The sequence below is a fragment of the Rhinolophus sinicus genome, chromosome 14 (assembly GCF_057876585.1).
Source record: "Rhinolophus sinicus isolate RSI-liver-muscle chromosome 14, RSI-T2T, whole genome shotgun sequence".
Lineage (NCBI taxonomy): Eukaryota > Metazoa > Chordata > Mammalia > Chiroptera > Rhinolophidae > Rhinolophus > Rhinolophus sinicus.
In genome coordinates this window covers 8,457,128-8,481,546 of record NC_142514.1, presented here as the reverse complement: position 1 = coordinate 8,481,546, position 24,419 = coordinate 8,457,128, and the positions used below count along the sequence as shown (strand labels likewise).

General features: G+C 41.3%; 1 protein-coding gene across 12 annotated transcripts in view; it reads right to left on the bottom strand.

The window, feature by feature from the left end:
- Positions 1-24,419, bottom strand: part of VPS13D (vacuolar protein sorting 13 homolog D) — a 236,731-nt gene that overhangs the window by 89,146 nt on the left and 123,166 nt on the right. For all 12 annotated transcript variants that reach the window (XM_074334033.2, XM_074334026.2, XM_074334029.2 and 9 more), the window contains 8 exons: positions 19,702-19,865; positions 18,651-18,759; positions 16,331-16,510; positions 14,494-14,610; positions 13,553-13,702; positions 6,024-6,173; positions 5,024-5,120; positions 2,669-2,817 (listed from right to left, as the gene is read on the bottom strand). In XM_074334033.2, coding sequence (XP_074190134.2) covers positions 2,669-2,817; positions 5,024-5,120; positions 6,024-6,173; positions 13,553-13,702; positions 14,494-14,610; positions 16,331-16,510; positions 18,651-18,759; positions 19,702-19,865 — 1,116 coding nt within the window. The remainder of the gene's footprint in view (positions 1-2,668; positions 2,818-5,023; positions 5,121-6,023; positions 6,174-13,552; positions 13,703-14,493; positions 14,611-16,330; positions 16,511-18,650; positions 18,760-19,701; positions 19,866-24,419) is intronic.

Sequence of the window (24,419 nt, the reverse complement as noted above, 5' to 3'; positions counted from 1 at the left end):
AAGTTGGGAGAATAATGGAGGGAATAGGGGGAGGGGCGGGATGTTGTGCTTCTGACTCTGAATTTGTGGAAACGAACGATTATCTCCCCTCCTTCCATCACAGAGTAAAGAACCCAATTGAGACAGCAGATGTGAAACCGCCTGGAGTCCTGAACAGACACTGTATCTGGCAGTAACGTACCCTCAGCATAAACCTGAAGAAGAGACTCTGCTCGGAGATTTCTGACAGATTCGCTTCTGGCCTGGAGTCAAGGGAATCGAGGTAATTATTCCTTCAATACCAAAGACACCGTTACCTTTCAGGCAGACTTGTGATTCCTGCTCCGGGATGGAACTCCATTCCCTACGCACGTACTTTGAGGCATTACATATTCATTGCAAAGAGCATGTTGCTCTTCCGAAGAGCGACTCATAAGGAGATATTACTCTGTTAGGAAACTCTTTGAATAAATGACATTATTTTATGAGTCCCAGACTCCACTAGGAGAACTCAAGACAGTGAAACGGTGACTTCCACAAGCTGAGAATTTAACTCTAAAGTTCCAATTCCCAGCACCTTGCTTGAAACATTAATGGACCCCATTCCGAGTGGCCCCGCCCCGCACCTCATAATGTAGCTGCTCCATTGAATTTACTTCATCATTTGAAAAACGCCTTGAAAACATTCCTTAAGCATCGTGCCAAATGAAACATTCGCCTTCAATGATTCCCAGTCTATTGTATGCAGCGCGTACGTTCAATGCCATGTAACAGGGTCCGGAGCTACCTCAACTGGAGAAAATCATACTGCATTTGTCAGTCTGGGGGAAGTTTTCTGCTGGGAGCAATTTGAAAGGCATATTTAGGTGTCTGTGTTTCTTAGTAAGATGATTTAAAAAACAAGAAGTCCTTAACTCTCAGGAAATGCTTAACACTGGTTTGCTGGGCGAGTGCCAAGTGTTCTGGGGGAATATATACTTTATCAAACAAACCCATTCCAAAGGGTCACATAAGTCAAGTGGATACTTGTGGATATTAGCAAGATAGTGGTTTTCCCATGGTTTTCCCCCAACTCCCATGTGAATTATAAATAGCTTCAGTCTCCTGGGAAACATGAAATTAAAGCAAATGAAGCAGACAGGACAGTTGGTCAGGAAGGGCACCGTGCACTGTTCTCAGGATGGTTGCAGGAGCAATTACTGCTCCCCTGGTCCCGACCAGCACGCCCAACTGCTCAGCCCCAGTGCGTGCCTTAATCAAGCAGTCACCCCTGGCCTGTCCTTATCCAAATAGGACCTGATGTTGACCAGACTACTGTCTCGTTACCTGTAAGTCTATTTTAGAAGCTGTGAGCTGGCAAACTGTGGACCACATGAGGCCCACACATGTGTTTTGTTAGGCCCACAAGGTTTAAAAAAAACTCAAATTGGTTGCCAATGTTTAAAAACCAGGAGATTCCACATAAAAATCCAGATTTCCGGCTTCACTTTAAAAATCTGAAGATCTGGCAACACGGGGTTCACATCCCTCCCCCCACAACTGGCTGTGCTGCGCTGCCCCCTTCAGATGAGTGTGGCCCAGGGGCCCCAAGCACCGCTTCAGCTCCCTGCACTGCCAGACAGTCCGTCCCTGTAGGCATCTGAGTTTATGAATCTAGGTTATTACCTATTTGCTCATATCTCTAGCTATTCCTGTTCAGAAAGAGACCCTCTTGCAGCATCTGAAAGGAGGCCACACGGGGCGGTGGCAAAGTCTTGGATGGTGGGTACTGGGTGGAGGGGTGCCTTGATTACTATCAGAAGAAGATCCAGAAGCAACGGGTGCAAGCTGCACAGAGGCGGATTTAGACTCAACCTAAGGAAAGGCTGGCCAACAATCACGTGGCTCCCACTCGTGCTCCTCTCGCTCCCTACACAGGCGTGAGTGACAGAACACTACGAATTCCAATACCCTGCTCAGTGAGAAAAGGGAGTCACCGAGGACTCTCATGGCTCTAAAATTCTGTTCCTAAAGTTCTAGGGGGCGGCACAGAATAGAAGGAAAACAGAGACTTTGGAGTCAGACAGACTTGGGCTTGAATCCCAGCCCCATCCCTTGTTTTAAAAAGAGATTTTACTGCAAAAATGACAATGGTATTCAGGCTATCTGTCAGGTATGTACCGAGATGATTTGTAGGAACGTTACATCCTGCTATGAGGGTAGGCGAGGTCACAGCTCTGTGCGTAGTGGGTGTGCGGCCGAGACCTCCTTCAATGGGGCAGACATTTCTAGTGTCGACCATTCAAGATGAGGTGGACACTTAGAGGGCACGTAGGTCTTGGGCACAAAAGAAAGATTCTGTCTTGGTTGTAGCTCTCCTCTTGAGTCTGGGAGTGGCCCTAGGAAAGGAGGCGTTCACCTCATTGAGATAAGCCAAGAGCTAAGCAGAGGGTGGACGGATTTTAGTGTAATTCTCTGTTTACTCTCTTTTGTTACTCCTTAATCTTTAGCAAAGTCATACTTAAACATTTAAACAATGAAAGAGACATATATATATACATATGTATGTGAGTCAATAAACCTTCTAAAAAAGGAAATCTGTAAAAATATCTGGTATAAATGATGCTGAACAGAAAAAGCAAATACTAAATACATTCATTCTTTTCCAAAGAAAAGTCATTTCTTAAAACTTATTCAGATATCAGCTCACCTTAAGATCCAAGGGCAGCTTGTTGGAGGTGAACACACTTAGCTTGATCTGGGGAATGCTGATTTTGAGATTTTCAAAGTAGTATCGAATTGGTGTTCCACCTTGCTCAACGGTCTTTTCATGGAGGCTTTCATCATATTTTTCCACCTCTGGTACAAAGGTAGAGTTGTTTTATAAAAAATCAATCTCCTGAAGTCTCATGATTCAAATACTTGATTCACATTTTTAAAAATTCATAGAAAACTGCAAACATCTCTGTCTCTAAACTTAGTTTTTCGGGGCTCAGTAAAACGGACAACATCTTGATGCCACTACTTTGTAAAAGCAGGTCTGTTTTATGCTGTTCACCAAAAGCTCTACAGCTTAATCTTTTGATTTTTGGCTCCATACCATCTGGCAGGTATCATCTTCGGAAAAAACAATCCAGGTGGGAAAGCCAGAGGCCATGGGTGTGCTTGATGGCAACAAGTTTTCTAGAAACCATGGTGTTGTTCTTGTTATTATTATTATAAATGACCTAGATTTTCTAAATTTATTTCATAAGATCATATCCAAATAAGTACTTGGAGGGTAGTTTAACTGAACCATAATGAACAACATGACCAATAAATAATGACTATGAACAAAACATAATGCCTTAAAAAGAAACAGGCTGCAGGCTATGACAAGCAGCATGCTCTTTCCCAAAGGGTGGACATCATTTAAGTGGCATAGTTGAGGCAGATTTTTCCCTTGTTCTCTCATGAAACAAAAAAGATTAATATGGACGAACACACAGCAATGTGCTCTCTGACTCCAAGCTGTACCCCCATCTATTTGGGCAGCTTTTTGTCACTTGGCTTCATGTGTCTTACAAATAAAACCAAAGGGATCGTACATATCTACTTAGCAAACAAATTTATACTGTAAGCTATTTAGTTCTATTTATAGAAAAAAGGAATAGAAAACAAAACAAAACAAAGAGACCTGTTTATCTGTAGTCAGGAAACAGAAATAGCTATAGAAAACAGGGGAGGTACTCCAATGAAAGGCAAGCAAGAATTTTACAAAAGTCTAAATCCACTCTACGATGCTTGGGGAGAAATTTACTTAAAGCAATTTACAAGAAAATCGCATCTAATCAAATTTAAAGTAAAACTTCTCAGGAAGGAACCAAGAGAACAGATACCTGGCAGGCAGGCTCTCAAGTTGCTGTCTAAATACAAATAAACACCGGCATTCCAACCCAAAGTGGAAAACACAGCATTAAACAGACAGCATCTTGCTCTTGGTCCCAAATACACGTAGAGCTTAAATTCTAAGTCTGGGATGAAAAAGGCAAAAATATTTTTCTTGCATTGTGTGTATGCATGTACCTATGTACACACATTCTGGTGTGTGTGTTTTTTTCCACTAGTCAACACGGGAAATAAACATAAAAGTCTGTATCTTATAATTTCTTCAGGCTCAATATTTACTTTGAAAAGACTAAGCATCACTGACTTCTTTCCAGGCTATGTATACAGTCTTGCAAAGGCCATAATGAGAAATCTAGAAAAAGACAACAGCTAAATTATTTCTGTAGCACTGCTAGAAAATTTAGGTACAGTGGTACTTTGGTTTTCGAACGTAATCCGTTCTGGAAGACTGTTTGAGTTCTGAAATGTTCGAAAACAGCCGACAGCTAGGCCTCAGGATCTTGCACTCAGTGGAAGCTGAGCGACATGTTCGACTTCTGAGGCGTGTTCAAAAACCAAAACATTTACTCCCAGGTTTACGGCGTTCGTAAACCGAAATGTTCATCAACAGAGACGTTCAAAAACCGAGGTACTACTGTATTTCAACAGCTTATCTTACCCCCCTCTCCGAAGAAGAGTAAAGTAACTAAAAACCTTTGCGAGGCATAAAGGTTCGAATGTTAAAACTTAAGGAGTTGAGGCTAGCCAATTTTTTTTTGTTCCTCAACTAAACCAAAGGAACTGCCAAAGGGATTTCTGATTCTTGGCCGAGTCTGATTAATAAACAAAGGTTAAGAAATGAAGTGGTTTGCTCAATAACTAACATCATTTGTCATCCTGGAGTAGATGAATCAAAAAACACAAAACAAAGAGGAAGAGCACACCGCTTCCCAAAGGCTTAGCACTGGGCATTCCAGGACACCTCTGAGAGGTTTCCTTCATGCACAGGTATACCTCAATCTGTCAACAAGCCACACTCTGAAAGAGACCTGAAACACAAACCTTAGCTTCCTAGCTCAGACTACAAAGTGGGAAGGGCGCTTATCAGGCACCCCAAAATACCTATTTTCACAAGCAGGCTAAAAAATGCCATCCTTGGGCCAATTCCCAGATACAAACCTAAAACATTCAACATTACCTGATTCTGCTTGATCGTAGCCAAAGAAACTTAGCAGCTTCAGGAGCAGTTTCTCCTCAATTTGCACCGTGAATCTCTGAGCCGTGATCATCAGATGCTAGAGAAAAAGAAATTCTGATTTACAGTATAAACACTAGAAAATATCTTCATTAAGTTTTTCTGTCATTAAGACCCCGATGACATGACATGGTTTCTTTACTCAGGTGATTTTTTCGTCATATTGCCAAATTATTTCTGGCTCATCTCTCTATCTACATTGTTACAGTTAGCTAAAAGTTCCAGAAGATTAGTAGACAATTCAGCAACCTGCTGTTTGGTTCCCAGGGCACCTGTGTCTTGTTGGTCAGGAGGACACTTTCAGATGCACGGTGGTGGGTGAACGCTACGGTCCTGAGCTCACATGGCTGGCGGCTAGTTTAAGGAGCACTGGGACTGGGCCTGTGGATTTGAACCACATGCAGGCTTGGCCTCACTGACACCCGTAACAAAGGACCAGAAATATGGGCAGCAACCTCTTAGCACCCACTCTTCCAGAATTTGCTGCTGTAACAGCTGGCTTGTACACAGAGACTTCTCTAAGAAAGAAGGTCTATCACTTTAACTTGTCTGCTTTAGTAAATGGTGTGGCAGCTTCCATAGGAGGATGTGGGCCCCAAGGTCAGATCCCACCTCCCCATTTTTCCAACAGTCTCTGGATTACACCTGGATCATGCCTGGTCCTGACCAATCTAAAAGGTGCTATGCTTTCCTACAGACTCTTCACTCTGATGAATACAGCCTCTGGACCCTCTGGATTCACTACTACCACCTGCAAGGCCACTGAACACACAGTTGAGACTATAAAGTGCTAAGAGGAGTTCCTGTCAATTCCTCTACCCAATTTATGAAGTCACATGTGACTTGAGCCCACAGGACGACTTCCCCCTGCACCCTGCACCACTGCGCTGACGCGTGGCTGAGAGAACAAATCAGCCTCCGCCGTCCAACCCCAGCGGCCTACCTTGTAGATGTTGGTCAGCGCACTCTTACTGGGGAGCTTCACTGCGCTCACTTGCACGGCAGGGCCCGTCTCAACGACCTCATTCTCAGTGCTCAGGGGAGTCACGTAGAGCATGAAGGGCTGAGTGGTACCGATGAGCTGATTGTCCACCTAGGACACGAGAAAGCAGCAAACAGAAACAGACAAGTTGCTCAGTTCTCCTTTTGACCTCTGAGTGGGGCCTCACAATACACTGGCCACTCAGAAAGTCCCCTTGCCATCTGACTCTATCTCAGCAGCCGCCGGAAAAATATAATTTCACTGAAGACCAATAATAATAATAGCATTTCAGTCTCAGTGGAGGTTGGACAGGAGAAGGATTGTAAAAATTATGTCATAAAGAGAGGAGCTGTCTTGATAGCATGACAACAGAACTCTGGTAAAAACTGTCATAATCCACTTTTTCAAAAGTCTGAAAGTGAATCAAAAGTTTGCAGTAATTCGAGAAAATGAGCTGAAACTCAGGAAGAACAGTGAGCTCTGTGGCATTTTCACTTGTAATTCTCACTCATCTTCCCCAGGTCCACAGCGGCCTCAAAACTCAACAGCCTTGCAACCAAAAACAGCCTGGCAGCCCGGGGGGAGGGGCCAGAAAGAGCTTGCAGCACCCCCAAAAGCCCCATTCCCAGAGAAATGTCAATGCTGTGACTCGTCTGGCACCTCTCCCTTTCCTCATCGGGTAATTTGTGCCTTCTCTGTTTTCTCCTGATCAGATTGATCTCAAAGAATCAGCTTTGATTTCTTTCTACTACAGCTGCTGGTTTCTATTTCATTGATTTTTTGCTGAGATCTTTATTATTGCCTTTCTTCTGCTTATTTTGGGTTTATTTTGTTGTTGCTGTTTAGCAGCTTAGCAGTATTCCACAAATTCTGATATGCTGTTTTCATTTTCATTCAGTTAAAAATATTTTCTAATTTCGACTTTGATTTCTTCTTTGATCTATGGGTTATTTTGAAGGGTATTATTTAGTTTCCAAATATTTGGGGGATTTTCCTCTTTTTCCGTTATACCTACTTTAATTCCATTGTGATCAAAGAGCATACTGTGTGACTTGGATCCTTTTGAATTTCTTGAGAATTGTCTTTATGGTCCAAAATGTGGTCTGCCTTGGAAACGTTTCAAGTGCACTTGAGAAGGATGTTTTCTGCTGTTGCTAGGTGGAGTGGTCTATAAATATCAATTAGGTCTAGTTGGTTGGTAGGGCTTCGCAAATCTAGTATATCTTTGATGATTTTCTGCTTATTTGTTCTATCAATCATTCAGAGAGTGGTAATGAAATCTTCAATTATAATCGTGTATTTGTCTATTTCTCCTTTCAGTTCTATCAGTTTTTGCTTCATATATTTTGCAGCTCTGTATAAACACTCAGGGTTGTTATAGCCTCTTGATTAACTGTCTCTTTTATCATTAGGAAATTACCTTCCTTATCCCTGGGAATACTCTGCTCTAATTTATTCTGTCTGATATTGCCATTCCCATTTTCTTATGACTAGGGTTACCTTGGTATAGCTTTTCCCCTTCTTTTCCTTTTAACCAATTTGTGTGTTTATTTTTATTTTTATTTTTTTTAATTGGGAAAGGGGAACAGGACTTTATTGGGGAACAGTGTGTACTTCCAGGACTATTTTCCATGTCAAGTTGTTGTCCTTTCAATCTTAGTTGTGGAGGGTTTTGTTCAGCTTCAAGTTGTTGTCTTTCCAGTCTTAGTTGTGGAGGGCGCAGCTCAGCTCCAGGTCCAGTTGCCGTTGCTAGTTGCAGGGGGCAGAGCTCACCATCCCTTGCGGGAGTCGAACCGGCAACCTTGTGGTTGAGAGGACGCACTCCAACCAACAACTGAGCCATTCGGGAGCTCAGAGGCAGCTCAGCTCAAGGTGCCATGTTCAATTTTAGTTGCAGGGGGTGCAGCCCACCATCCCTTGTGGGAGTCAAGCCAGCAACCTTGTGGTTGAGAGCCCGCGCTCCAACCAACAACTGAGCCATCCGGGAGGCAGCTCAGCTCAAGGTGCCGTGTTCAATCTTAGTTGCAGGGGACAGAGCCCACCATCCCTTGTGGGACTCGAGGAATTGAACTGGCAACCTTGTGGTTGAGAGCCCACTGGCCCATGTGGGAATCGAACCGGCAGCCTTCGGAGTTAGGAGCACAGAGCTCTAACCACCTGAGCCTCCGGGCCGGCCCAGTGTGTTTATTTTTAATGTGTGTTTCTTATAGGAAGTACATAATTGGATCTTACTTTTTTATCCAATCTGATAACCTCTGCCTTTTAATTGGAGGTATTTATAGCATTTACATTTAATTAACTGATAGGTTTGAATAAGTCAACCATCTTCCTATTTGTTTTCTATTTCTCCCATCTATTCTTTTCCGAGTTTTCTTCTTTTTCTGCCTTTTCTTGGATTAATCAAGTATTTTTTATGATTCCATTTTAACTCCTTTGTTAGGTTATTAGTTGTAATTCTTTTGGTGGTTGCTTTAGGCTTTGTAATATTCATCTTTAACTTATCAGTCTCCATTCAAATGACACCATACTACATCATGGGTAAGAAAATTACAGACTGTACTGCCATTTCTCCCCTTCCACACTTTATGCTATTGTTGTCATGCACTTCACTCTAACATGTTATAGAGCCCAAGATACAGTGTTGTTATTTTTGTATAAACAGTTGATTATCTCTTAAAGGGGTTTCAACAAGAAAATAATGAAATACGTGGCTTCCCCACGTGTTTGTCGTTTCAGGTGCTCTTCATCCCTTTGGGTAGATCCAGATTTCTAACTGGTACCATTTCCTTTTGCCTGAATGATGTCCCTTAACATTTTTTGTAGTGCGGATCTGCTGGTAATGAGTTCTTTTAGTTTTTCTATGTGTAAAAAGTCCTTATTTCACCCTTGTTTTTGAAAGACATACTTGTTGGGCATAGAATTCTAGGTTGACAGTTTGTTTTCCTCTCAGTACTTTAACTGCTTACTGTCTTCTCACGTTCACTGCTCCCAATGAGGTTGTCATTCTCACCTTTGTTCCTTGCACGTAACTTGTCTTTTTTAGTCTGGATGCCATATCACTAGTTTTGAGTATTTGATAATGACATACCTTGGTGTAGTTTCCTTCATGGTATATGTGTGTGTGGTTTCAAGTTTGAGCTGCTTCCATCTTGAGTTTATACTTTTCATTAAGTTTAGAAAATTTATGGCCCAATTTCTTCAAATAGTTTTCCTGTCCCTTCCTCTCTCTCCTGTCCTTTGATGATTCCAATTATCCGTATATTAGGTTGCTTGAAGTTGTCCCGTAGGTCACTGATGCTATTTTGGTTTTGGGGGGATTACAGGTATAGCTCACAGATACCGTGGATTCGGTTCCAGACCACCACAATAAAGCAAATACTGCAATAAAGTGAGTCACATGAATTTTTTGGTTTCTCAGTGCATGTAAGTGTGAGATAGCACTATGTCTAAAAAACAACATATAAAACACTTTATTGCTAAAGAATGCTAACCATCATCTGAGCCATTAGTGATTTGCTGGTAGAGGGTCCTGCCTCGATGTTGATGACTGCTGACTGATCAGGGTGGTAGCTGCTGAATGTGGGTTGGCTGTGGCAATTTCTTAAAATAAGACAACAATGAAATTTGCCTCATCAATCGATTCTTCCTTTCATAAACAATTTCTCTGTTGCATGTGACGCTGTTTGATAGCATTTTACCCACAGCAGAACTCTTTTCAAAATTGGAGTGAATTCTCCAAACCCTGCTGCTGCTTTATCAACTAAGCTTACATAATGTTCTAAATCCTTTGTTATTTCTACAATGTTAGTAGCATCTTCATCAGGAGAAGAATCCATCTTAAGAAATCACTTTCTTCCTTCATCCATCCAAGTTTTATCATGAGACTGTGGCAATCCAATCACATTTTCAGGCTCCATTTCTAATTCTAGTTCTCTTGCTATTTCCACCATATCTGCAGTTAACTTCCTCTACTGCAGTCTTGCACCCCCAAAGTCTTCCATGGGGTTGGAATCAACTTCTTCTAACCTCCTATTAATATGGATACTTTGACCTCTTCCCACGAATCATGAATATTCTTCATGGCATCTAGAATAGTGAATACTTAACAGGTTTTCAGTTGACTTTGCCCAGATCCATCTGAGGAATCAATATCTATGGAAGCTATAGCCTTACGAGATGTATTTCTTAAATAATAAGACTTGAAAGTCAAAATGACTCCTTGATCCATGGGCTGCAAAGGATGTTGTTAGCAGGCAATGAAAACAACATTAATCTCGTTGTCCGTCTCCATCAGAGCACTTGGGTGCTCCACCAGGGGCACTGTCAATGAGCAGTAATATTTTTAAAAGGAATCTTTCTTTCTGAGCAGTAGGTCCCAACAGTGGGCTTAAAATATTCAGTAAAACATGTTGTAAACAGATGTGCTGTCATCCAGGCTTTGCTGCTCCATCCATAGAGCACAAGCAGAGTAGATGCAGCACAATTCTTAAGGGCCCTGGGAGTCTCAGAATGGTAAACGAACGCTGGCTTCAGCTTCAGGTCACCAGTGCAGGAGCCGTAACAAGAGTCAGCTGGTCCTTTGCAGCTCTGAGCCCAGGCACTGACGTCTCCTCTCCAGTAGCTGTGACCGGCCTGGACGGCATCTGCTTCCAGGATAAGGCTTCACCTACACTGACTACTGTCGTTTAGTGGCGCCTCCTGCACTAAGTATTTTAGCTAAACCTTCTGGGTAACATGCTGCAGCTTCTCCATCAGCACTTGCTGCTCTGCTTCACCTTGCACTTTTATATTATGGAGATTGCATCTTTCCTTAAACCTCATGAACCATCCTCTGCTAGCTCCCAACTTTTCCTCTGCAGCGTGCTCACCTCTCTCAGCCTTCCCAGAACTGAAGAGTTATGGCCTTGCTCTGGATTAGGCTTTGGCTTAAGGAAATGTTGTAGCTGGTTTGATTTTCTATCCCGATCATTAAAACTTGTCCCATACCGTCAATAAGGCTGTTTTGCTTTCTTATCATTCGTGTGTCCATTGGAGTACATTTTTAATTTACTTTAGGAACTTTTTCTTTGCATTCACAACTTGGCTAACTGGCTCAGGAGGCACAGCTTTTGGCATATCTTGGCTTTTGACATGCCTTCCTCACCTAGCTTAGTCGTTTCTAGCTTTTGATTTAAAGTGAGAGACACTTGAAAACTTAGAGACTACTGCAGGGTTATTAACTGGCCTAATTTCAATATTGCTGTGTTTCAGGGAACGGGGAGGCCCAAGGGGAGGGACAGAGACAGGGAAATGGCCCTTTGGCTGAGTAGTCAGAACACAAACAACACTTATCAATTAAGTATGCATTCTTATATGGGAGTGGTGGTTCGTGGCACCCCAAAACAATTACAACAATAATATCAAAGATCACTGGTCACAGATCATCGTAGCAAATATAATAATAATGAAAATGTTTGAAGTATTATGAGAATTACCAAAATGTGACGCAGACATAAAATAAGCAAATGCTATTGGAAAAACGGCGCCAACAGACATGCTCAACGCAGGGTTGCCACAAGCCTTCAATTTGTAAAAATGCAATACCTGTAAAGTGTAATAAAGTGAAGTGTACTAAAATGAGGCATGCCTGTATTTTTCTCTGGGTATTTCAATTGGAACAGTTTCTACTGCTATGTCTTCAAGTTCACTAATCTTTCCCTCTGCAACGTGTCATTGCTATTCATCGAATCCAATATATTTTTCATTTCATTTTAATCTCTAGAAGTTTGAGTTGAGTTTTTTATGTCTTCCATGTCATTACTTAACTTTTTGAACATGCAGAATAGTTATAATAACAGTTTTAATGTCCTTTTCTGAAAATTCTAACATCTGTGTTAGCTCTGGGTCCATTTCAACTCATTATTCTTCTGATTATATATTGTGTTTTCCTGCCCGTTTGCACAGCTGGTACTTTATGATAGGATGCCAGATATTGTGAACTCTCCTTGGTTGGATGCTGGATATTTTTGTATTCCATTAAATCTTTTATTTATTTATTTATTTTAAAGATTTTATTGGGGAAGGGGAACAGGACTTTATTGGGGAACAGTGTGCACTTCCAGGACTTTTTCTAAGTCAAGTTGTTGTCCTTTCAATCTTAGTTGTGGAGGGCACAGCTCAGCTCCAGGTTCAGTTGCCGTTTAGTTGCAGGGGGCACAACCCACCATCCCTTGCGGGAGTCGAACCAGCAACCTTGTGGTTGACAGGACGCACTCCAACCAACTGAGCCACCCAGGTGCTCAGCGGCAGCTCAGCTTAAGGTGCCATGTTCAATCTTAGTTGCAGGGGGTGCAGCCCACCATCCCTTGTGGGAGTTGAGAAGTCGAACTGGCAACCTTGTGGTTGAAAGTCTACTGGCCCATGTGGGAATCGAACTGGCAGCCTTCGGAGTTAGGAGCACGGAGCTCCAACCGCCTGAGCCACCGGGCCAGCTCAATATTCCATTAAATCTTGAGCTTTGTTCAGTGAAGCAGTGAATTTCTTTGGAAACAGATCTATCCTTTCAGACCTTCCTTTTAAGATTTGTAGGTAGGTCTGGAGCGGTGCTCAGCATAATTACAGCTCAGCATGGAGGCAAGACTTTCTGAAGGACTCTTCTCAATGTCCCATATATAATTAGTTTTTCCAGTCTGGCTGGGGAGAACAAGCACCGTCTCCAGCCCTGGGTGAGCAGCAGATGCTACCCTGAGATCCTTTTGGATGAGTCAGATGGTAGATTCCTGACATGCATCACTGAGCTGCACTCTGCTAAGACTCACAGGGCCCTTCTGCAGATCTCCCACGTTTTCTTTCTGTGCAGCATATTCCTTCCAGGTTTAGCTGCCTTGGTCCTGTGATTCTCAGCTTTTTGTTCAACATATCCACTCTAATTCTCTCTTCAAGTACCATGGCCTGGAAACTTTCTCAAGGCAGTAAGCTGGGGCCACTGCAGGGATCGCCTCTTTTTTCCCCCCACCTCTCTGGTCACTGTCTTTTGTTGTCTGATGTCCAGTGTCTTGAACCTGCTGACTCCTTGTTTTATCTGGATTTTGGCATTGTTTCACACTGGAGAGTAAATCTGGTTCCTGTTACTGCATCTCGGCTAGAAGCACAAGACCAGTTCCCCTGTATTTTCTTCCTGTGATGAACTTCAATTCCCCTAAACGATGGTTAGATGATTTCCTTTTTTTTTTCTATTGGCAAGATGGGGAACCATGGGTCACCTTCCTCCATGCCACCTTGACTAAGTTACTGAGGGACTAGCTACTAGATTCAGAATTCTACTAGACAGAAAAATTGGTGACACAAATGTAGGATGAAATAATTATATGCATAGAATGACTTTTTGAAGGCTACAACAGGATATTTCCACCAAAGCACTGAAGTTTCTAGAACAGCAAACACCGGATCTGGTTAGATGTTCAGCAAAAACAAGGAGATTAACAAGTTCCCAATGCACCCCTGCTCCTTACCTGTACATCCTGTATGCTGAGTTCAAGCATATGACTGGTTGCCAACTGTGTGTAGTGCACACTGATTCCTGTAAGACTTGCAAAGACCAGTTCTTCTGGGACTTTATTAATTAAGGACAACCCAATTCCACCTTCTAACTTCACAAGCACCTAAAAGGAAACCAAAACATGGCACACCGACAGTTTAAACCACAGCGCAAGGCAGCCAAGAGAGTACAAGGAAATACAAGGCTTGAAATGCCTCTGCCTTACCTCTGAACAGATGAAAATCACTTAGCAGAGTCTTATTATTCACATGATGGCTTGAATCCCATCATCGCCCCCCATAACCAGAACTCCAGAGTGATATGATAATACCTCTATTGTAGCACTGATGACATTCTACATTTCACTACAGGAAAATAATTGTTCGAGACCCTATCTTCCTGTTTGGAATGCAAGCTCTTAATAAGTTATTCATTGAGCTACCATAATATCCAATACATTGCTTTACATATAGGTATTTCATTTTTTTTTTTTTAATCACTGAATAAATATCGAATAGGTGTGCTTTGTCATGTTCTTTTTTAAACTTTTCACTTTCTTTCCAATTCCCAAACAGGGAGGGAAAGGAAGGTATCAGAGTCAACTAGGGCAAACAAACAAACAAACAAACAAACACCTATTTTGCTTGTTCTCCACCTTTAGTCCTGCTCAAATTCAAATAGTTTAGCTTTCTTTACTGTCACCTTACTTTAGCAACATTTGTTACATTCAACTACAGCTGTCACATAAATACCATATTCACACATTCATGTTGTGATAACATAGAACATTGTGAAGCAACACCTGTATTTAGAATTCAGCTGGGGCATAAAGAAAAGAGGTCTAAACTGAGAAAACTGCAGAGCCAAATTCTGACCCAATTTATGATAAATGAATTTGCAATACTTAAAACTTACTTCCAACTCCTGCTCTGTATCTGGATTCTTTAATTTCTGCAGCTCTTGTTCAGTAACAGGAAGTTCATCCATTTCATACGATGAACGGTCACTTTTCCGTTGGGAGAAATCTGTTATCTGAGGTCAAATAAAACACCATATTAAGTGGGCTCATACTTCCATAGTGAGACCTATTCCATATCACTTGTATGGGTCAAAACTCACTGCATGCGCCATAATCCTGTGGAAGTTAATTGCTTCAAAAGCTAAGGTGAAATTTATGTAATAGTGAAGTGAACTTGGTTTTAAGTCTACATGGCAAATGCCACGCTGTAGACATTGGAAGCGTTAGGCATCTAGAATTATCGCTGATGTCAAAATATGCAAAACTCACAATCACTGCATTCAATTTTGCCTTAAAGAAGGGTGTTTTTAAAAAGGCACATGGATTCTGATGCATTACCTCAGAGAGTTAGTTCACTGTTACATACCAACATTTCTCCTTTTTCCTTAGTTCTCTAATTACCATGACCGGATCAATCCGTATCTCCAGCACAGGTCTCTGCCCTGAGCTTCACACCCATGTTTACACTGACTTCTGGACATGTTCATGCAGATCTCACACACTGAATAAGTCCAAAATTCCACTCTTCATTCTCCCCAGAAAATTGCTGCATGTTCATTGGCTAGTGATGGGGACTCTCGTCCTCCTCGTGGCTCAAATCAGAATCCTGAAGGCCATTCTTGACTCCTTCCTCTCTCTCATCCTCACATTCAATCACTAAATCTGACTGAACTGACTGCTCCTTAATAAGCTTTCATTTCTATTCATTTCTCTCCAACCCCCTCATCCCACCCCTGCCACTTATTCTAGTTCGGGTCACCGTAATCTCTCATCCAGATTACTGCAAGAGCCGCCTCACTGGTCTTTCTGTCTGCAATTTGACCCCACTCCATTCTGTACACTGCAACCAGAGTGAGCCACCAATAAGAAAGTTCTGAGCGTGCCATTCTGACTCCTTGTTGACATAGAAAAAACCACAAATCTTTAGCATGTCTCAGGCTTTCAATGATCTGGCCCCTGCTTCTATCCCCAGACTTATTTCTGAGCGTATGCCCTGTGCCAGTTGGGTCACTCTCCTATCTCCAGGCCTTCCCTTACCAATGTCCCAAATACGAAATAATTTACTCATTATGTTTATTGTTTATTGCTTGTCCGCCCACTAGAACGTAAGGTCCAAGATGGCAGGGAATTCTGTCTGTTCGCTCACTAGTGTGTGTTCAGCACTGAGAACCGTGCCTGGCTCTAGTAGGTGCTTAACAAACAACTGCTGAATAAACATCCTCACTATTAGGGTGCAGCCCCTCCTCCTTTCCCTCTTGATTTGGCTCATCCTTTCAGTTAACTTTTAGAGCTCAGCTTAAACATTACTTCTCTTAGGAAGCCCCTCCAGCCTCCAAATCTAGGACTATAAATCCTTTCTATATACTTTCCACAATACCCTCCGGTCCTACTTTCATAACACAACATTTTAATTGTCTGATTGTTAAATGTTATTAATATACCAATTACTTAAATATATAATAAATATATAATGATGGATAATATTAATATGTATCATTCTTTGCATTATCTTAATTCTTATACTTTATTTTTTATATCATCTTATATTCACTTATACTTTAATTCTTCTAACAACTTTGTGAGATAGGTCTTATCCCTATTTTATAAATGAAAAACGTTATATCTTCATATCCAGTATAAATAATTCAGTAAACATTTGTTGAATGACTAACCATTTGGGGAAAAAAGGCACACTGAGATTCATCCATGTCAGTGCTTAAGATAAATTATCACCTGGAGTGCTCTAGTGGGTCCATCTGGGATGACTCTGATGGATAACATTCCAGAACCAGGCCTCATTTTTTGGTTAATAAATTGTTGCTCCGGTGGAACTGGCCCCAGAAGTTCCATGGAAGTGTCAGGACCAAGAACAACTTCAGCTCCATCAAACAAACCAGACAGCCCTCCTTTGGCCTACAAGACAGAGTTAAGATGTGGAAGAAAAGGCAAAAGTGAAGGCATTAGCTTTGATCATTTCACATGTCATTTGAAACAAGTTACCAAATTTAAATTCTCTTTTGAAGAGTCAATGTACAGGAGGGCATTTACTACTTTTTTTCAGCTTTACAGACGAAAAACAGTAGAATTACTTGAGCAAGATGGAAAGTTATGCTGTATGAATTTAGGGAATGCTGAGTAAAGTAATTCCATGAACAGAGTATTTTGGTTTAGTAGTAACTTCTTATTAAAATCAACTTTTTAAAAAAGTACTAAAATACTTGTTTTTCTGAGTATTCTCATTAGGGTTTGCTTAAAAATCTGACACAATCTGAAAATAAAGCAATGACCACTATCAGCTTTCCAATAAGAAGCAAATTCTAGAGTTGAAAACCTCCCCGAAACAGGCCTATGCCTGAACAATCAACCCAAATATTCAAAAGATGGTGCCCCTTCTAAAATAAAACAGGGAGCTGGGAATGTCATCCGATGCCCATTCAGGCCTTTGCAGAAAAGCATCTGTATGCTCCAAGTACAATGGAAGTCTATAGGATGATGCGTAGGAGAGAGCAAATACAGGGCTAGAGAGGGCAATGGCCAGAGTACCTAGATCCCCTTAGTTAATTTGCTGTAAATTCTGAGTAACGAAAAGGATACTTTGAACTGGTTTATAGGACAGATATCAACATGGAAAAAGCTATTATGACTGTTGTAAATTTAGAAAGAAAGTGCCTACACAACTTTATAAGGGCCATGTCAGAAAATGTTAAAATGCCTTCGATTACTTTATATGAAAATAATACAATTGAAACAAGCTAATTTCCCAACCACAGCACCTTCTGCTCTGCTGAATACTGTATTACAGAGTCATTCACAACCAGAGAAATGATAAAATAGATTCAACAAACACCAAACACCAAAAGGGATTTGGGGGCAGGGAGAACGCTCTTAAGAGAATCGGAATCACATGGGCTTAGAAACAAACCAGAAGTAAAGTCAGGGTCAGACTCAGAACCCAACAATTATAACAAGCCCTCTTTTGCCTCTAGAAGTCTGAATTGTATTGCTAATTGAAAATCACAAATCCATTCCAGATGTGTGCTTCATATAAGTAAGCAGCTTGTCTTTGATGAAAACAGCTCAGGGCAATAGAGATAAAGAAAATAAATCTCACCAAATAGCAGTCAGAGGCTCCTTAGAGTTTTGCTCGCTACCCTAGAGAACAATTTCCCATTATGGAAGGACAGCCTGCTTTCACAGGGACAAAACACTGCAAGTCTCTAGCCAGGGCCTAATGTTCTAGTGTTTACCTTTGGGGTAAAATCCCGGGCTGAGGCAGAAATGCACACAGTCACACGTGTTGTTCTGCCAAATGCCCAAACCTCTGAAATGTGTTCCTACCCAGGCATCTCAGACTCATGGTCTCATTCCCGGCCTGAAGCCAGAAGGGCAGAAAATCCAAACTCCTGGTAATTTTCCAAACACATATTTGCTTATACAGTACTCGGGAGTTCATCCTGGGTAGACTGGCTAAACAGAGGACAGAGGAAACTGACCACAGCAATCTCTGTTCTGACATTTGCAACGACAATTAAATGCTGATTTGGGCACCACTAAGAATGAAGAAATAAATAGAATCGAGAGCATGAAGAGCTCATTATGATTAGTCACCACCTCAGAGAACACTTTGTAAGACTGTTGTAGCCATTCTATTAACTTCACAGGTCTCAAACTAATCCATTTCACTTAGAGGTGGGCTTTTCTAGCTGACATTTTTCTTCCGTTCTTCTTAAAATTATGTAAGTAATTTATGTCAAAGAATAAAAACAAATAAGCCAGTAAAAAAAAAAAAAAAAAGCCCATCACTCAGAGGCAACCAACCATTCCTAATAGATTTCTTATGCAGCACCTTTAAGAACATTCCCCATGTAAATACACACACATGCACAACCAAAGTTAAGTCTTGACTTTCCTGATTAAAATGAGATAATACGAATTTGCTCTGCAATTAGTTTTTCCCACTTAACAACATATCCTGCATTATCGTAACTGAGACTTTGTTTCAAAGAAGCTCCACCATTGCTTGCTGCTACTGAGGATGTGACAACCTACAAACCTGGACAACCAGCCCATGTAACCCGCAGGTCAGTTTTCCTTCTCGGAAACTCCACGTCTGGGTTGTGCTTCGTCTGCGATCAGGCTTTCTTAGCATCAGCGGCTCATATCTGGGATAAAGGAAAACGTAATGAGTCCTCTGCGTTACATATTTCAGGCCTGAAGAGAATAGCAGGATCACAGTTTTCCACTTCCTCCTTCTAATATCCTCTACTCTTACTCTAATGGGCAGTTAGCCTGATTCCTGTGGCAACTAGGTAGCTCTTAATGAGGAAAGAGGGATAAAACAAAATGGAAAGCAACAAAAAGGGGGACACACAGTAACAGTAACACTTTAAGGATTCATTATATATATTCTTATATAGAATATTCATTATTTATATATAAGATAATATATTCTTGCATTCTAACAATGACTAGCTGTCATGCAGTATGAGAAAGGTTGCCTGCTAAATATATTTTTAAACATTTTCAATAGTCTTTGCTGTTTTATTTCCAAATACATTTATTTTATATTGGGTTTTAACTTGTTTGTAAGTCATCAAAAATGATTTTTGAAGTAAATAATGTATTCACTGGAAACAAATACACTGATTTCATGGAGAAACTAAGGCAAATAAAATAATTTACTTAAAGTTAAAGAGCTGACTTGAACCCACGGAGTTAGCTATTAAAAAACACATTAGATTACTCTCTAAATAGTTTCTTTCTGCTTTCGAAAGATTTAACAAAATTCTTAAAAAGATTTAAAGTAAGAAATTCTTCTGGATGGAAGTTTGGGTGAGACATTCAATTTTCATAACACATCCTTCTTACTGTTTGAATTTTTAAAACATCTCCAAAGACATTTCCATAATAGCTTAAAAAAAAAAAATGAAGGCCCAATGCTCATATTTGGGAATGCGACAGGTTTCCATCACTGAAGAAAAATACACACATAAAAACACAAATTCTTACTTCATGTACAGACTCTCGCTTTTTGGTATAGATTTCCTCTGAGTCTGAATTTGAAAGCAATGAACTTGAATCAAAAGCTGCCTAGGAAAGTATACCTGTTGTCAGTCACTGCAGCAAGACCAGCAATATCCAAGATGGCAGACCCCTCGGCAGAGCGGGCTGCCGAAGGCTTATTGGGGTTGTGGGGCACGGAAGAGCCCTCGTGGGCCAGCATGCCCGTTCCGGTCATCCTCCACAGCTGAGAACGCTTCCCTGGCTCCTGTTGGGCAGACACACAAAAAGCCATCATGTGCAGCCATAGCTTCATACAAGGGCTGAATCAGTTCTCACGTAGGAACTGTATGAAAGATATTTTCTTTCATAAATTCATTATGTGAAAAAGATATTTTCACATAAATTCTTAATTCAAAGTTTCATTGTTGTTAATCCCCAGTTGCACTCGGGATGAAATAAGCTACACTCTTGAACCAAACCAAAAATTACAAATAATGTAAATTTAAACCATTTATTCTTGTCATATACTTAATATTTTCTGGGCAAACTAGTCCGTTGAAGTTCAGGCCAATCACTCACTAGCTATTTTGCTCTGATAACTGCTGCTCCAGATGGTGCTGTGTTCAGGTGTCCTTACCTTAAAGAGTGATTCAATTATATAAAGTATATATGGTATTCTTAACATGTGCTCACTGGTAATACTCATAACTAGCTGACAACCGGAATTTACCAGCAGTCTTCTCCCCTCCCATGTTTATAATGGAAGTATCTTATATTGATGGTTTCCAATTTACAAATTGATTGTATTCAAATATTAAGCTAACTATATTCAAAGGTTATACTAAGGTGATTGCTGTTAATTCTAAATGTTTTCTCCTTAGGAGTATTTTATAGACAGTACTTGAACTTCCAGGCCAATCCGCAAAAGTCTATGTCATCTATACATACAAACAATCATCATCATCGTCATAAGACTCATTGATAATTTACTATGTACCAGCCACTTATCCATGGGGTTTACATGTAGGTAATTCATTCAATCTTCAAAACAATCCAATGAGGTATACACTATTAATTGTCTTTATTTACAAATGAGGAAATGAAGGCCCCATGAGATGAAGAAACCTCCCCGTGGTCACATAACTAGCAGGTGGCGGAGAGAAGGTTTGCGTCTGCAGCCTGATTCCAGAGCTGACACGCTTAAACCCTCTGCTACGCTGCCTTTCTACATAATCCGCATAGTTCCATTTCAGTAACACCTAACCATGTAGAAGACTCTGTCTACGGGAACATACACTCCAGCTAGGCCTGTCAGGATCATATCCACTCTCACCAGGTGGGAGCCCCTCCACAGCCAAGACACTTCTGGGCACCAAAAACTCATCCACACGCTGCCCCTGCACTGGAAAGAGAACTTCCGCATTACATTCTACAAAGTAAGAACTAACAAAGTAATATGAGTGCTGAGCCAAGTGCAGGGATTTGAAAGCCAGCTGTACCATTTACTAGCTGAGAGACCTTGGACAAGTCACTGCATCTCTCAGAGTCTCTGTTTCAGGAACTCAGCTGCCGCTTAGGGGTCCTGTGCTAAGTGTAATAAATACAAGGCCCTTAGCGCATGCCTGGCACAGGGTCTGGCCTCGCTAAATGCTCACGATGTTACTATGATTCCACCTCTTCACACAGCACTTTATGTACATTCCTGAGTGGCTCCTTCTCACACACCTGGGAGACGTGGGAAAAGGACACAGTGAGGAATGCGAAATACCAGGTATCACATATTTTTAAGTGATGAAGCCAGAACTCAAACCTAGAAAGATATGATGCTACTGCCTCCTACATCTGTAAGACATGAAGCTGAGCTGCCTTCCCCATCGGCAACCCCCACGTGCTTCCTTCTGCATTCGCAGGAAGAGAACACATCTATCCTCAGCACCAAACCACATGGAAAAGCATCTGTTATTCTGCAGATGTTCCCGGTCAGGAATCAAAGCGCAGATGCCCAGGAAAAATCACGTTTTCATAATTTCCATTTAAGAATCTGAGATGCACTACTCTCTTCCCAGATCCCTTCTCCACTTCGCAATTTAGAAATAAAACCTTTAGATGAGACTGAAGAAGGCAGAATCCATGGGGTGGGGGGGGGGGTGAATGTGTGTGTGCTCCAGGGAAAGTACAAAATGAGCCCGGAAGAACTGGTTGTGTCAGAAAGTAGGGAAGTGCTCGAGGAATGAGGGGCACGTATCAAAGAGCACGGGAGGTTAAAGAAGCACCTACTGGCCAAATATGAGAATTAAGCATAAAAATAAACACTGACAGATACTCACTGAATAAAGTAGGAACCCATAAGGACAAACAGAATGCTATGGACTGAATTGTGCTCCACCCACAATGCTTATGCTGAAGACCTAACCAGCAGTCATGATGGTATTTGGAAATGGGGCCCTTGGGTGATAATTAGGTTTAGATTAGGTCATGAGGGTGGAGTTCTCCTGGAGGAATTAGTGCCCTTATGAGAAAAGACCAAAGGGCTTGCTTTCTATACCCCCACCCGCTGCCATTTGAGGACACAGAGAAGGCAGAAGTCTACAAGGCAGGAACAGGGCCCTGACCAGGGAACTGAACTGGCCAGCGCCCTCATCTTGGACCTCCCAGCCCCTAGAACTGTGAGAAATAAATTCCCATTGTTTAAGTCCTCCAGTCTATAGTATTTTGTTATGGAAGTCCAAGCTAATACATAAATAGAAAATTGGATGACGAACAGGATATTTACATAGTCTCAAAGTATATAGTCTCCACAAAATATTTACTAACTACAAGGGGAAAAGAGAAACTTCGCAGAGGAGAAGGCTAGGAGACACCAAATCAATTAAGTGCTAAAGTAAACATCACCAGTAACAGGATAAATCAAAATCACAGCATCACTTCTACAGAATTTCCGCCAATTTTTCTATAAATCTGAGATTCTTTCGAAATAAAAGGTAAAAAACCAAAACCAGTTTTCATCCTCATCAAATGAAATAACAACTATGAAACTGTGTGTAAATTATAAAATCTTATTTAAAATGTTTTTTTGCTACTAATAAAAACAAAAGCCTGTTTTTGTCTGCTAAAAAGGTACCTGACCATTGGAAATTACAAATATATTTACTATTCATGTTTTGCTGAACATATCTGGTGCTCATATCGCACTTGATAAATCATCTTACTACTGAGTTGGTTTTCTTTCTTTTTTCCTTTTTTTAAAAGATTTTATTGGGGAAGGGGAACAGGACTTTATTGGGGAACAGTGTGTACTTCAAGGACTTTTTTCCAAGTCAAGTTGCTGTCTTTTCTTTCTTTCTTTTTTTTTTTTTTCAGTTGTTGTCCTTTCAATCTTAGTTGTGGAAGGTGCCGTTCAGCTTCAAGTTGTTGTCATTTCAGTCTTAGTTGTGGAGGGCACAGCTCAGCTCCAGGTCCAGTTGCTGTTGCTAGTTGCAGGGGGCACAGCCCACCATCCCTTGTGGGAGTCGAACCAGCAACCTTGTGTTTGAGAGGACACGCAAACTGAGCCATCCGGGAGCTCAGCAGCAGCTCAGCTCAAGGTGCTGTGTTCAATCTTAGTTGCAGGGGGCGCTGCCCACCATCCCTTGCGGGACTCAAGGAATCAAACTGGCAAGCTTGTGGTTGAGAGCCCGCGCTCCAACCAACAACTGAGCCACCCGGGAAGCAGCTCAGCTCAAGGTGCCGTGTTCAATCTTAGTTGCAGGGGGCGGAGCCCACCATCCCTTCCGGGACTCGAGGAATTGAACTGGCAACCTTGTGGTTGAGAGCCCACTGGCCCATGTGGGAATTGAACTGGCGGCCTTCAGAGTTAGGAGCATGGAGTTCTAACCGCCTGAGCCACCGGGCCGGCCCTGAGTTGGTTTTCATTCACCCTAATATCCTCATGAACTTGAACATCCTTTGAAGGTCATCTGACAATATCATTTCCAAGTGCTCTTCCGTTTGTTTTCAATTCATTTGACTCTGTCAGATTTGCTACTTCTTTTATCTTTCGATTATAACTTCAAAGTTTTCTTTTTCAAAATTCTCAACAAAAGCCTAAAAAATTGTTTACTTTCAATTACTATGCCTCATGGTCTCTCTCCTCATCACCATTCCCAAAGCTTATTTCTAAAAGGCATCTCACAATAAGCACAGCCTTAAATACAAGAGTGTGACAACATCTGAAAGAAATTTGAATGATGTGACTTTGAACTGATATAAAAATACTCGCAGGAGTATTGACAGACTCATAGATGGATGGACTTTGAAAACATTAGATTAAGTGAAAGAAGCCGCTCACAAAAGACCATTCACATGAATGTCCACAGCAGGGAAGTCTCCAGAAACAAAAAAGATTAGTGATTACTTAGGGCTGGAAGTAATGGGACCATGGGGGGCGACAGCTAAAGGATACAGGGCTGCTCCCTGAGGTGATGAAAATGTTCTAAAATTGAGTGTGGTGGAGGTTGCACATATCTGTGGATACACTACGAACCACTGAATCGTGTATTTTAAATGGATAATTTGTACGGTATGTAAATTATATCTCAACAAAGCTGCTGAAAAATATAAAGCTGAATTAGAAACACATGTATTACAGTTTCATTTGATGTACAAAATTTGAATTAATTTGAATCCCCTCCCCAATTAAAAATCTGACACGAGTTGCGTAACTTCAAAGCCAAGCGAATCATAAACAAGATGCATTACTGCTCCACGTGACTCCACTTTAGGTGACAAAAAGTCATCCTCGTCAGCATCAGGGCCACTTCAGTGGTGAACAGACACCCTC